We start from the raw sequence: 14,203 nt of genomic DNA, 5'->3' as shown, positions 1-14,203 counted from the left end.
CAGAGCCCATGATGGCAGGCCTGTGTCTTAAACTTGGATTGTTGTGAAATGCCTATGAAGTGGCAGATGATACATAAGAAATAGGTGGGAAGAGACTATTGGAGCTGCCCACCATCCATACATTCAGTTCCGCTTCTCTCTCCCGCTGTTCCCCCCCCCCCCCCCGTGTGACCGTGAAATTGGAAGTTGAGACAGTTCCTTGCATAGAGAAAGGGAGACTGGAGTGGGAATATATTGCACAATCAGTTCCTAGGAGGTAGCGACTGGGTTCCAGCCTTCATCGAATGAGAAATTTCTCCATGGCTGTGGTTTGACTGCCTCTGAACAACATGTGCAAATTGGACATAACATGGTTAAGTGTGTAGGTCTTTGGCCTCTTCAACAAAATCAAGTCACAGATTTCAAAAAAATAAAGCGGGGAAGGGAAGGTGGAATTCTTTCTTTAGAACAGGGAAATTTCCAGCTTCTGTATCAGAAGCTGTGCATGTTTCATACTTTTGGGTTTTCATGAGAGCAAACTAGTTCCTTAAAGGTAAAGGGACCCCTGACCATTAGGTCCAGTCGTGACCGACTCTGGGGTTGCGGCACTCATCTCGCTTTATTGGCCGAGGGAGCCGGCGTACAGCTTCCGGGTCATGTGGCCAGCATGACTAAGCTGCTTCTGGCAAACCAGAGCAGCGCATGGAAACACCGTTTACCTTCCTGCCGGAGTGGTACCTATTTATCTACTTGCACTTTGACGTGCTTTCGAACTGCTAGGTTGGCAGGAGCAGGGACCGAGCAACAGGAGCTCACCCCGTCGTGGGGATTCGAACTGCCGACCTTCTGATTGGCAAGTCCTAGGCTCTGTGGTTTAACCCACAGCACCATCTGCATCAACTAGTTCCTTATGGACCCCAAAAAGCAAGTGGGAGAGCAATCCTAAGCATGTTTACTCAGAAGTAAATTTCCTCCCTGAGTTTAATGGGGCATATTATCTAGTTAGTATGTTTAGCATTCATTAAGGCAGTTAAAACTTGGGTTATTAAGGAATAGTTTTAAAAATATTTAAAACCAGGGATTTTCTGCTAAAATAGCTACTGATTTTATACAGTAAAGCCTTCTCACCAGAGAGATCTGGCCGAAAATGCATTTATTTCAACAGCTTTCCTAGCTACAATTACAGCATGTTTCTCCAAGGCACGAGCTATGTTTTTCCAGAGTAGCGTTGATGCAAATAACATTTTAACAATCAGGTTTTTGTTAGCAAATGACTGGGAAAAATTGATTAAATTATGATTGGAGCAATTTCTCACAGCAGTTTAATAATAATAATAATACCGCTAAATATTTCCAGCAGCCTTGCAAAAGTTTCCTCCCCTTCTCTCCCCACATCATCCTCTCACTTTTATGTTTCATTGTTCAAGTTTCAGGAGGGACTAGCCAGCACTGCTGACATCAGATTCCATCTCTTCCTGGATTCAGTTGTCACCAAGTGAAACAAAAGCAGGTGGTGCTTGGAAAAGGGAATCATAGATGCCTGAAGCCATTTGTCACTCTGACAGGGTTTATTTGCATCGCGTACAATGTGTCACTAAATCTGCTGGGCAATAAATATGGTTGTAGCTTTCCAGAATGCTGTATAAAATGATATACTAAATTAGCAGGCCTCTAGCACACTGCACAATGTAATTACCTTGATCCTCAACACATTTATTTTGACTTATTTCCAAGTAAGCATGCTTAAGATCGTAGGCCTGTCACATTCCGCACCAGCTGTGAAACCACATGGGGCAACCAGAACTAAGCCAAGTAAAAGTGTCTGTGCACTTGGTTGTTTGATTGTGTTTGCTGCGGGCACACCAGTGTTTCCTGCCATATTGTATTTTGAGAGCTGGAAGAATGAAATGCCCCTTCGGTAGAAACACCATCTTTGATAAGATTTTGGGATTCTCTTTCGAAGCATGAATAACACTCTCAATTTGGAGGCTGCGTGCTTCCTCTTTTCTTTTCTGGACTGCACATTTGACCAGTTCCTTTTGAAAATGGTTTGTGTGTGTGTGTGTGTGTGTGTGTGTGTGTGTGTGTAAGAACTGCTTTTTGTCACATTGGATCCAGTCAAGAATACACTGGGGCTGATGGATGGCACATCTGGCCGGCACCAGCTTGGCAAAAGTTGACTGGGAGGAAAACTTTGCTTAAGGTTTTAGCTGTATTTGCTGACTAAAAGTTCCAAGCCGGATTTCTCTCCCACAGTCTCCTGCCTCTCAGAACTCCTAGATCAGATCCTCTCTGAGATCAGTAGCTGTGTTTCCTAGGGATGGGCAACACTGTCCGTTGTGGTTTATCTCAGTCTCTTGTTTTTCCAATCTTAAGTTCAGTTCTCCACATTTCCATACCAGTTTGTAATTTTTTTGTCATGTCCTCATGAAAATTCACCAGCATTTTCTTGTAGTGTACAGTACATATTTTTCCTATGTGATTTTGCCTGATATACACAAATTTACAGATCTCCTCCTAATACAAGAATGTGTTTTTGTATGTTCTTTTCAGTAATATATGAGTTTTTATGCAAATTTACCCTTAGTATCTGTATTTTCATATATATTACTTGGCTAGAGAGCTGTGCTACAAAATCTGGAGGGTGAGGATTTTGATTGATGGCTGCATTTCAGTTCCCATATTGTCTCAGCAAGTGTGAATTATGTAGGTTCACCTTTCAATGCAAACAGAATCAAATTTTCCCCGATGTTTCCCTCACAGCTTCTAATGCTGCTTGTCACCGTTCCTAGGCAGGGCAGACAAATTCCATGCCACTATCACAGAAGCATAAATGAGGGAAGAATCATGTTTCCCCTGGTACAAACTGTTAATGTTTGCGTAGTACAGAAACTTGATAACTCTTCACCATAGGCTTGTAGGAAGGTTGTGAGCTCTAAACAACAAAGATATATACGATTACTGGTAGGGGGAAATACATCCTGTGGAGTCACTCTAAGGTTGACAGGTTAAAAGGTAAGAAGTTAGTAACATAAACTTGTGTCCCCCAAAATAAATTGTGTATATTATGGAGCTGGAATAAGAAGCAAGCCTTTAAAAAATAAGGGATTACCTTAAAATATCAGGTAACACCTAGACATCATCTTAAATCTGGGGAAAGAAAAATGCTTATGAACGTGGGTCTAAACCACAGAGCCTAGGGCTTGCCGATCAGAAGGTTGGCGGTTCAAATCCCTGCGACAGGATGAGCTCCCATTGCTCAGTCCCTGCTCCTGCCAACCTAGCAGTTCAAAAGCACGTAAAGTCAAAGTAGATAAATAGGTACCGCTCCGGTGGGAAGGTAAATGGCGTTTCCGTGCGCTGCTCTGGTTCGCCAGAAGCAGCTTAGTCATGCTGGCCACATGACCCGGAAATTGTACACTGGCTCCCTCGGCCAGTAAAGCGAGATAAGCGCCGCAACCCCAGAGTCATCAACAACTAGACCTAACGGTCAGGGGTCCCTTTACCTTTTATGCTTGTTTATTTTACAACTATTACCTACCTAGTTCAGTATGGTTTTCCCCACCCCCAGGTGTCCTTTTAACTGAACCAAAAGGGTGTTTTCACAAGTAATGCTAAATATTACCTTTTAGACTATTGACTGTTCTCTACAATGAAAAGTAGAGAATTTATTTTAAGCAGCATAGCATTTAGATTGGAATTTCAAGTGCAGGACTAACAAAAGGCAACAAAAGAACTCTTGTTGGATCTCTGGTCCAGCATCCTGTTACTACAGTAGCCAACCAGATGCCTATGAGAAGCTTGCAAGCAAAGCCTGAGCACAACAGCATCTTCTCCTCCTGCAGTTTCTAGCAACTTGTCTTCAGAAGCATACAGCCTCCAACTGTGGAGGTCTGAATTTGAATTCCTTATGAAATGGGCAAAGACAGGCAGGTCAGATGTTCAGACCGCTGCTTGAGGGAGGGAAAGCAGCAAAAGAAGGAAACTGTTATTCCCACCTCAATGAGCACTGAAATGTTTATATTCTATTAATTTTATCGGGATTATCCATTGCTTACATCACCGGATCGCATGTTCTTTCGGTCAGTAAGAAAACAGCAACAACAGCAAAATCAATCATGATTTGACCAGCCCCTGAGAAAGATGCAGACCAGTTGTGCAAACAGAAAATGATGCGGAGGGAAAACTCGTTTCACTGAAAATCATGCACATTTCAAGGAACATCGATTCATCATAGGAAAGTACCAGTGTACTTGTCTCCTTTAGAACCAGAAATTATGAAATCATTTGTACTTGGCTTTCATGCATATACTTTCCTTCCAGCTTTCCTCTTTCACTGGCTGTCCTTACACTCAACAGTTATTTTTTTATACATGTAATTCTCTTGGTAAAAGTGTTTCATGCAAAAAAAAAAAAATGTTTGGTTTATTAATATAGTGTTGGCATGATCATGCATACATAACTAGTATAAAATAATGTATAGAAAAACTATTCAAGATACCTTAAGTACTAACCCACATAGTTAGCACATAGTGCCCAACCAAGTTTTGGTGTTGCAGGAACAAACTCAGTGTTTGTGCACCCCTCCATTACCCCCTTGTTTCACATACTACAGTGGTACCTTGAGTTAAGTACTTAATTCGTTCTGGAGGTCCTTTCTTAACCTGAAACTGTTCTTAACCTGAAGCACCACTTTAGCTAATGGGGCCTCCTGCTGCTGCTGTGCCGCTGGAGCACGATTTCTGTTCTCATCCTGAAGCAAAGTTCTTAACCTGAGGTACTATTTCTGGGTTAGCGGAGTCTGTAACCTGAAGCATCTGTAACCTGAAGTGTATGTAATCCGAGGTACCACTGTACACTTCATTACAAACTGACTTTTGGGTTTGGTGGGTGTGCGTCAGTAAACGAGGGGAATTAAGACTAAGAGAGCTGAGTGGGGGGTGCTCGTGTAATCTCACTGTATACAAGTTGTACAAGTGACAATAAAGTATTTCAGTATTTCTATTTCAATTAGTTTCTTCCTGGTTAGTGGAAAAGCATAAGTTGCAATGACATTTGAACCAGCAAACTATGTTTTCCATGTGCCCTGCAAACCAGGATTGCAAATCAGTGTTCCTGGTCCAGATGTAGTAGCACACAATGGTTTGCTACAAACCAGTAAACACACATAAACACAAACACAAACACGCACACACACACACACACATTAAGTGCAAGAGGGAACATGCAAACCCTGGGTTTATTCCCATAACAACAAATCATGGTTTGGCATTTCATGTGTTCCGATCCAATCTAATGTATTGCTATATTGTTAATATATTCATTGTGGGAGACAGCAGAAGTAGGAGGCATAAAACAATGTTTCTCTGAACTTTGGTTAGGTATAAAGGTTCTTCTTCCAATGCAAAGCAACATTTGGACTATAATTGCTAGCATTTATAGCATTTACAATTGCTATAATTACTAACATTTATCCAGCATGTTCAAGTGTTCAAAGCACACCACATATTAGGGTATCAACCATTCCAACAATTCTTAAGTCAGTTTTAGAACCCCAGTTTTGGACGTTGTATGGTACAGTCGTACCTCGGGTTACACATTGCTTCAGGTTACACACTCCACTAACCCAGAAATAGTGCTTCTCGTTAAGAACTTTGCTTCAGGATAAGAACAGAAATCGGGTACCAGCGGCACAGCAGCAGCAGGAGGCCCCATTAGCTAAAGTGGTGCTTCAGGTTAAGAACAGTTTCAGGTTAAGAACGGACCTCCGGAATAAATTAAGTACTTAACCGAGGTACCACTGTACTTCCCTTGATCTGGATGCTATACTTCTGTTGATGCAGCCTAGAATAGCATTAGCTTTTTTTGCTGCTGCATTACGCTGTTGACTCATGCTAAGCTTGTGATCCACCATTTGCTTAGTAGAAAATCCTATTAGGCTGCAGTGAAGCTTTAAGTCACGTTTTGTACCACCCTGGCTTGGCCCCTCTCATTTTGAAATTCTTGATCTAGTAACAAAGATAGCAACCCTTTGCCAGCAATCTGGCTTTCGCCTTTCATGGGCCTCCAATCCCCAGTTTATGAAACAGAACAAGCCGGCCAGAATTAAGCAAGGTTCAGATGAGGTTAGCAGAATGCCCTTTCTTGGCCTTGGAACTACTGAACAATGACACTGCTCATGATCGCTAAAGTTGAGTCATGGCTGCATTACATTTGAGCAATCTTAATCTTCCAGGAAAGAAAGCAATATGTGGGCAACAGACTTAGGCTTTTCCAATTAAGTGTTTTACACTAGCAGGAGAAAGAAGCATGGGATATCTTCATTAGGAATGCATTCCATTATAACTCCTGTTCTGCTTTGCTCACTTCCAGACGATTATGCCCAATTGTGCAACATTCCAGTGCCAGGATCTCGGAGGCCGTACGGGCAAGATGCATTGACTGACTTTGAGGAGGAACAGTATACTCCAGAAACTGATCCATACTTTGTGGAAGACCGTAAGCAACCTTTGCTCCCCAAAACTAAACATTAGTAGATTGGGTTCCTCCTGCTTATTCAGTAAATAAATACAATGGTAATGCTAATAAACTTCTGTGTAGGTTTGAATGAGAAGCATAGAGGATGGAGCCTTCTCCTTTAAATCTCTGTGGTTTGAAGGATAAAGGTGGGCAGGGTGCCCAAAAGCCCTTTGTAAACATCCCTGCAGGAGGATATTTACAAAGGGCTCTTTCAAAGCCTTGTGCTTCACTTTGGAGTTTTGACAGTCAGGGCTTTCAAGGGAAGCATCACAGGACATCACAATGAAATCAGGTGTTTGACAAGAGAGCCCCACACACCTGTCAACCTTTGCCCACCAGGGATGGAGGAGATAAAGATCTGCTCCTCCAGACAACAAAGGTTCCCCACCCTAGTGTAAGGGGAGGGGGTAGGAATTAGTAAGCTGGCAGAGGGGACATGGGGGGAGTTGTGGGTTAAACCACAGAGCCTAGGGCTTGCCGATCAGAAGGTCAGCGGTTCGAATCCCCGCAACGGGGTGAGCTCCCGTTGCTCGGTCCCTGCTTCTGCCAACCTAGCAGTTCGAAAACACGTCAAAGTGCAAGTAGATAAATAGGTACCACTCCGGTGGGAAGGTAAATGGCATTTCCGTGCGCTGCTCTGGTTCTCCAGAAGTGGCGTAGTCATGCTGGCCACATGACCCAGAAGCTGTACGCCAGCTCCCTCGGCCAATAAAGCAAGATGAGCGCCGCAACCCCAGAGTCGGTCACGACTGGACCTAATGGTCAGGGGTCTCTTTACCTAAGCTGGCAGAGTCAGGGGCAGGGAGGGTTGGCAAGCAAAGCAGAGTGAAGTGAGCAGGGGTAGCAGACTCTAGCTGACTCAGTAAAATATATTTGGGCTCCAAGGATCCTTATTCTTTATCGTTCCTCTGGGTAGATAGCACATGGCATGGTTCCTGCTTGATCCTCAGGAGTCTGTCGACACAGGCCTTCCGTGACGCAGTCCGTGTATGTGCACGCTGCGAATGTTCAGTATCGTGTGTGAATTAAGCAGTGGTTAATAAAGTGGCTATTCCAGCAGCGTTGTGCTTATCACTTCCCTGTTTCATTTGGTCTCTTTCCTGATAGTGTTTGGTTAAAATATATTGTATATCAAAAAGGGAAACAAAAGAAAAATAAATAACTGAGCAAGGCAAGAAAGTAGCAAAAGTGTTTCATATATTTCATTCCCTTCAGCAGAGGCCAGCCTAATGATTTCATCTCTGCTGAATGCTGAACAAACTCAGTTGACTTATGCAAAGTTGTATAAGGTCCAGCCATTTCCATTTCGTATGACTTTAATTAAACAGAGCAGCTCTCTGAGCTGAACTATAGCTAAATGGTAACATTGTTTTAAAAAATTGCAAAACAGTGTGTACTGGAAACCATGGGAAGAAATGATGGCATAGTCACGGGAGCAAAAGGGGAAATGTTGGGCACCCCCCCCCCCATTATCTGCTGGTATTAGGTTGCTGTTTAAGTTGTAATGCTTTCCTTTAAGGTTTCCATTTGGATTGTGGGTTCTTCCCAGTGTGTTAACCTCTGGATGGCATAGTGTTTCAACACAGGTTCCAGATTCAACCACTGCCATCTCTGTTTTTTTTAATCAGTAATAGGGATGAGGAAACAGGCCCTTGCTTGAGACCCCAGAAGACCACTCCCAGTTGGAGTGGGTAGCCATGGGCTAGATAGACCCATGGCTCACTCTGAAGAGGGCAACTTCATACATCCAAGGCACAAATGAATATGAATGGGTCTTTCTTCAGTTAAACAATAAGCTCTTTGTTTAAAAGGGGAGGACTTCTGCATGCATTGTATATTTTTTTAACATTTATTTATTTATAGCATTTTTACTTTGCCATACAACCAAAAAAACCATCCGACTCTCAGAGCAGCCTACATGCAATCAATTAAAGTAATTGTTTCATCCAAGGCACCATTTCTGAAAGTTCTCATGATGACCAGCTGGGATGGAAGCCGTTCAGGGGCAGGAGGAGCCCTGTGGAACTAGTGGAGCTAATGGCCTCGTCAGAGTGGAGAGAGGGAGGACCTCATGGAGAGAGTCCTTCAACAGGACTGGATGATTAGCTTTACCCAGTGGTAGTTCCTAAAGTGAAGATGGGCTGCAGCTTTCACATAAAAGATTCTTGCGTTTTGCCTCTAATTAATCTCAGTTTAGGCTTGCTGCTGCTTAGAATATAACAGAACCTTTATCTCTTAGACTAGTGGCAACTGAGGAATCTATCTTGAGGGCATAACTATTTCCATGTATCCCAAAGAACTTTGGCCTTCTTTTTCTAGCAGCACGAGTCCACCATTCTGTTCACCATACCCAAAGGAGTCCTGTGGGATGTATCCTGTGAGAGTACAGCACATAGGCATCAGGGTGTAGATGTGGAAAACTCACCACATGGCAACTGGCACTTGCTGAGATGCTTTGCACAGAAGTGCAGGCTTCTAGGGGTAGACTAGACATGACACTTTCCATGGAAGTTTGCTGTAGTTTCCTTAGATGAAAACACCTTTAGTCATATTCATGTATACTTAAAAGAAATGGTGCATTCTCAGATATATTATTAATCGTTTATAGTACAGCAGAATGAAAACAGCCTTATATTTACTTCACTAATCTGTTGTATATTTCTATAATGGGTTTTGTTTACTTTTTCAAACTGCTGTATCTCAGGCTTATTGCCCAAAAAATATCTGTGGTTGTTTAATAAGATTGGGTCCACAGCTGCTTAGACCACATTTTGGGAAATAAAAGACTTCTCAAAAATTACCACTTTGTGGACTGCAAATTCCTCAGATGTTCTTTGTGCTTGACTGCCATCTGCAGGACTGTTCAGTTATTGCTTCTGGGAAATGTCTATCCTTTTTGTAAATTTTTAGGTTGTACCTACATATTATAAAGAAAACATGGTGCTGCAAAACCCCTGTTTCTCTTGTGGTGCCTTGGAACTGAAATTGACCTTGACCTTGAAGTCTGTCCCTATTTTAAAATTTAATTTATTTATTTATTTACTTTTCTACTATGAGCTCCATGGAGTTCCTAATGAAGGCAGTCATGTCTTCTGCAAAACAGCAACAGCATCTTATTAATTGATTGGCACTTCAAACATTTGGACTAGTTTATCTCTGTATGCCCTGAGCATAACATCACAGCCTGTGACTTTGCTCTGGAAGCTTTTCAAGCACTCATTGTAGGCTGAGAAAGGCTTTATTTAGGGTGGTAACACAATAGAGAATGCCCTTTGGAGGTTGGTGCATTAAGACTCTACAGCTGTTGAATGCAATCATTTCCTATGTTTTTACTGCCCAGGTTTCCGGAACAGCTTTGAGGAGTTACAGGCAGAAGAATGTGGCATTCTGAATGGATGTGAAAATGGACGCTGCGTGAGGGTGCAGGAAGGATATACCTGTGACTGTTTTGATGGTTACCATTTGGACATGGCCAAAATGACATGTGTTGGTAAGTGAATGTCACATACAGGCCACTTGCAGAGTCCGCCAAATGTAGAGGATAAGCCGGCACCTCTGATTTTGATGATCAGATGTGTTTTCGTGTTTAAGGGTTTCTGAATCCTACAGTTCAGTGGCACATTCCACTGGGAAGTTCTCCTGCATGTGCCCCATGGAAATGAGTGGGAGCTGTGCAAGAGATGAGCAATGGTGCAGCTCCTCTTGTGTTTCAGTGGGACTTGCACTCAAGAGCTTCTTGGTGGATTGTGCCCTAAATGCAAGGGCAGCCTGCACTAAATTCCTGCATGGTTCACATGACTAGCAGAAGAGGTGAAACAATCAGGGCAGAATGTGCAGCCCACATAGTTGACTTCCCTTGGTGACTGTAAGAATTTACTAGAAAGAAGGTACCTGCCTCTTCCTACACTCCTAGGAGTGAAACAGGTAGTGCCTAAGCAGGCATGCATAAAACAGTGGCCAGCCAGGCCCCCTATTCACTGTCTAATCAGTAAAATTTACCTGCCACAAGTGCTGCTGCATATGTATGTACACATGCTGTAACTTTAGACTGTTTGTGGACAAATTAGGGTCATTTTAATAATAATAATAATAATAATAATAATAATAATAATAATAATAATAATAATTTTTTATTTATACCCCGCCCTCCCCAGCCAAGGCCGGGCTCAGAGCGGCTTACAAGCAATAATAAAAACAAGATGAATGATTACAACTTAAAAACAAAAATAAAATACAACATTAAAATAATGGAACATTAAAATATTAAAATGTAGCCTCATCGCAGGAGGAGAAGGAAAAGAAAAAAGAAAGAGAGGGAGGGAGGGAATCAAATTGGCTCCAAGCCAAAGGCCAGGCGGAACAGCTCTGTCTTACAGGCCCTGCGGAAAGAAATCAGATCCTGCAGGGCCCTGGTCTCATGAGGCAGAGCGTTCCACCAGGCCGGAGCCAGAGTTGAAAAGGCCCTTGCTCTGGTTGAAGCCAGTCTAACTTCCTTAGGGCCTGGGACCACTAGGGTGTTGTTATTTATGGACCTTGAGGCTCTCCGTGGGGCATACCAGGAGAGGCGGTCCCGTAGGTACGAGGGTCCTAGGCCGTGAAGGGCTTTAAAGGTCAAAAGCAGCACCTTAAATCTGACCCTGTACTCCACCGGGAGCCAGTGCAGCTTGAAAAGCACTGGGTGAATATGCTCCCATGGCAGAGACCCCGTGAGGAGCCTCGCTGCAGCATTCTGTACCCGCTGGAGTTTCTGGGACAGCTTCAAGGGCAGCCCCGCGTAGAGCGAATTACAGTAGTCAAGCCTGGAGATGACCGTCGCATGGATCACTGTGGCCAGGTGATCGGGGCAGGAAAGGTAAGGGACCAACTGCTTGATGCGGTGAAGGTGGAAAAATGTCGCCTTGGCTGTTGCTGTAACTTGTGCCTCCATGGAAAGGGAGGCGTCAAGGATTACACCCAAACTCTTAACGGAAGGCAGTGGCACTAATTGGGCCCCCACAAGAGAAGGGAGTTGGTCCCTCATCCCCATGCCATCCCGACCTAGCCATAGGACCTCTGTCTTCGAAGGATTTAGTTTCAATCGGCTCCCATGAAACCATCCAGCCACAGCTTCCAAGCATCTGGTCAGTGTGTTCGGGGCCGAGTCAGTGTGGCCATCCATCAGCAGATAGAGCTGAGTGTCATCAGCATATTGGTGACAGCCCAGCCCAAAGCTCCGGATAATCTGGGCAAGGGGGCGCATAAAGATGTTAAAAAGCATTGGGGAGAGAATTGCGCCCTGCGGCACTCCACACACCAAGGAGTGGCGCAACGACATTTCCCTCCCTAGTGCCACCCTCTGTCCCTGACCAGAGATAAAAGAGCACAACCAGTTACGGTTGAATTATGTTCAACTTACATGGCAGGTAGGACACGGGAGGCACTGTGGTCTAAACCACTGAGCCTAGGGCTTGCCCATAGGAAGGTCGGCGGTTCGAATCCCCACGACTGGGTGAGCTCCCATTGCTCGGTCCCAGCTCCTGCCAACCTAGCAGTTCAAAAGCATGCCAAAAGTGCAAGTAGATAAATAGGGACCGCTGCGGCGGGAAAGTAAATGGCGTTTCCGTGCGCTGCTCTGGTTTCATCAGAAGCGGCTTAGTCATGCTGGCCACATGACCCGAGAAAACTGTCTGCAGACCAACGCCGGCTCCCTCGGCCAGTGAAGTGAGATGAGTGCCACAACCCCAGAGTCGTTCACTTAACTGTTAGGGGTCCTTTACTTTTACCTTTTTACATGACAGGTAAAGTTTTACTTGTGTATTTGTCCTGTATTTGAACACTATTACCTTGCGTTGATGGAAAGACGATGTCATGCACATAAACGTAGCCGCTTTTCTTGCTTTTCTTTGCACAAGATAGAAGACCACAGACTGGACACTGAAAGTTCTCTTGTTAATCGCAGACTTGAATGCAGGGCTGGTGGGCAAGTCACAGCAAACTGTGCTTCCCTCAGTCTTCGACAGCATCTAATGCCACACTATTTCTGACCCTGTTTGCTTTTCCTTCTAGATGTGAATGAATGCAACGAACTGAACAATAGGATGTCTCTCTGCAAGAATGCCAAGTGCATTAACACAGAAGGATCGTACAAGTGTTTGTGTCTCCCAGGCTATGTCCCATCAGACCAAGCCAATTACTGCACACCCCTGAACTCAGACACAGAGAGTGAACTGGAGTAAGAGAAGCAGCAGCTGCCATGTAACTTTAAGCCCATATACTCTGCACTGTAAAAAGAAAAGAAAAGAAGCGTATTTAACTTGAGTTAAGGACGCTCCTCATCCAGATGTTGGCTGTGTGTGGAAAACAAGCAATAAAACGTGTCTTCTTAAAAGTGAAAGGTGATGGTTCAATATACATCATCTTCACTAAAGCAACAGACCAAATGGACACATTTCCCTGTATGGAAGAAGCAATTAAGTATATAGTGTGTTCATAAATAAAATTCACAGAAAAAAGCAAAATATGCTGTTATTTTGAACAGAAGGGTGGTATTGTGTTGTTGTTTTTTACTATTCCTTGGTTTATTTGGCATTTAACTAGTTGTGAAAATATTTTATAGGCTTTTTTTATTTAGCAGTTCTTTGCCTACTGTTCCTTTGGAAGCTTTCCCCTTTTGATCCAGTATTGCAATATAAGCAATTTTCTAATGGTTATACACAAAATAATGCTCGTCTTTGTCTGGAACATTGGCCAGTGACTTTTTAAAATTACTATAAATGTCTGCCCTGTGGAGCAGACACTGTTTTTTAAAAAATAATGTACACTTCATGGAGATAAATCCATTGTATTCATTTTGTATTCCATGTGGCCTTTTACTGCACTTAACATGCCTTAGAACCTGCCTTGCCAAGTTTCAAAGCTGCTAGAGGACGACCATTGAATATCTTTTGTACTCTGTAACAAAAGATCTGAGCTCCTGTTTGTATTGTAATGTGTAAATTAAACACAGATCTTGTATTGGTTACCCTAACATATTAAAGCTGTATATTAAAACTCAATAAAATCTACAATTTTTTAGAAAAATTGAAGTATGTATTTGCTCTAAGGTTTTCTGTTACTGCTTTGCGATTATTTTATTACAGCTAATAACCCAGTGCTTTATAATCAAAATACCTGAGCTACTGTTCTTGACAGCATTTTTTAATTTTTGGCCCATGACATTTCTCTGACCATGGCAATTGTTGCTACCATGTAGATCTCTTTAGATATATTCATAAATATATCTGGTTCATTCTCCATGAGGAGAGCATGCCATTTTGCAGACCATTGCAAACCTCATCCATGTCAGATGGCCAGTTTTGTGTAAAATTTCATTTTATCCTTCTAGCCACTAAATCAGAGGAGCAGAGCCATTGTTTCCACATGGGCAGCTGAGGAACTCAAGAAGCGGAAATGGCTGCATCAACCTCTCAAGATATGTTTAGATTTCACAAGCACCTTAGACATAGGTTGGAAATCCTCCACCAATATAAAGAAGCAACAGTTTTTAAAAGTCAGCAAGTTGGGGGAGAAAACTATAAAAACATAGGTTCGCTAAAAATGTATTTGGCCCTTTATTTCATTTCATTTCATTTCATTTCATTTCATTTACAAAGACCATTTTAAAGTATTGGAGGAAATATATATTGGAAGCTATAAAGGAATTCTACAACAGGTTGTATTTGTGTCT

General features: G+C 42.9%; 1 protein-coding gene across 13 annotated transcripts in view; it reads left to right on the top strand.

Annotated features, from left to right (window-relative positions):
• LTBP1 (latent transforming growth factor beta binding protein 1) overlaps positions 1-13,557 on the top strand; it is a 194,301-nt gene extending 180,744 nt beyond the window's left edge. For all 13 annotated transcript variants that reach the window (XM_079969437.1, XM_079969432.1, XM_079969440.1 and 10 more), the window contains 3 exons: positions 6,352-6,477; positions 9,839-9,988; positions 12,544-13,557. In XM_079969437.1, coding sequence (XP_079825563.1) covers positions 6,352-6,477; positions 9,839-9,988; positions 12,544-12,713 — 446 coding nt within the window. In that variant the 3' untranslated portion in view covers positions 12,714-13,557. The remainder of the gene's footprint in view (positions 1-6,351; positions 6,478-9,838; positions 9,989-12,543) is intronic.
• Positions 13,558-14,203: the final 646 nt, after the last annotated feature.

Source organism: Podarcis cretensis (assembly GCF_951804945.1).
Source record: "Podarcis cretensis genome assembly, chromosome: 3".
Lineage (NCBI taxonomy): Eukaryota > Metazoa > Chordata > Lepidosauria > Squamata > Lacertidae > Podarcis > Podarcis cretensis.
This window is presented reverse-complemented; position numbering and strand designations above follow the sequence as displayed.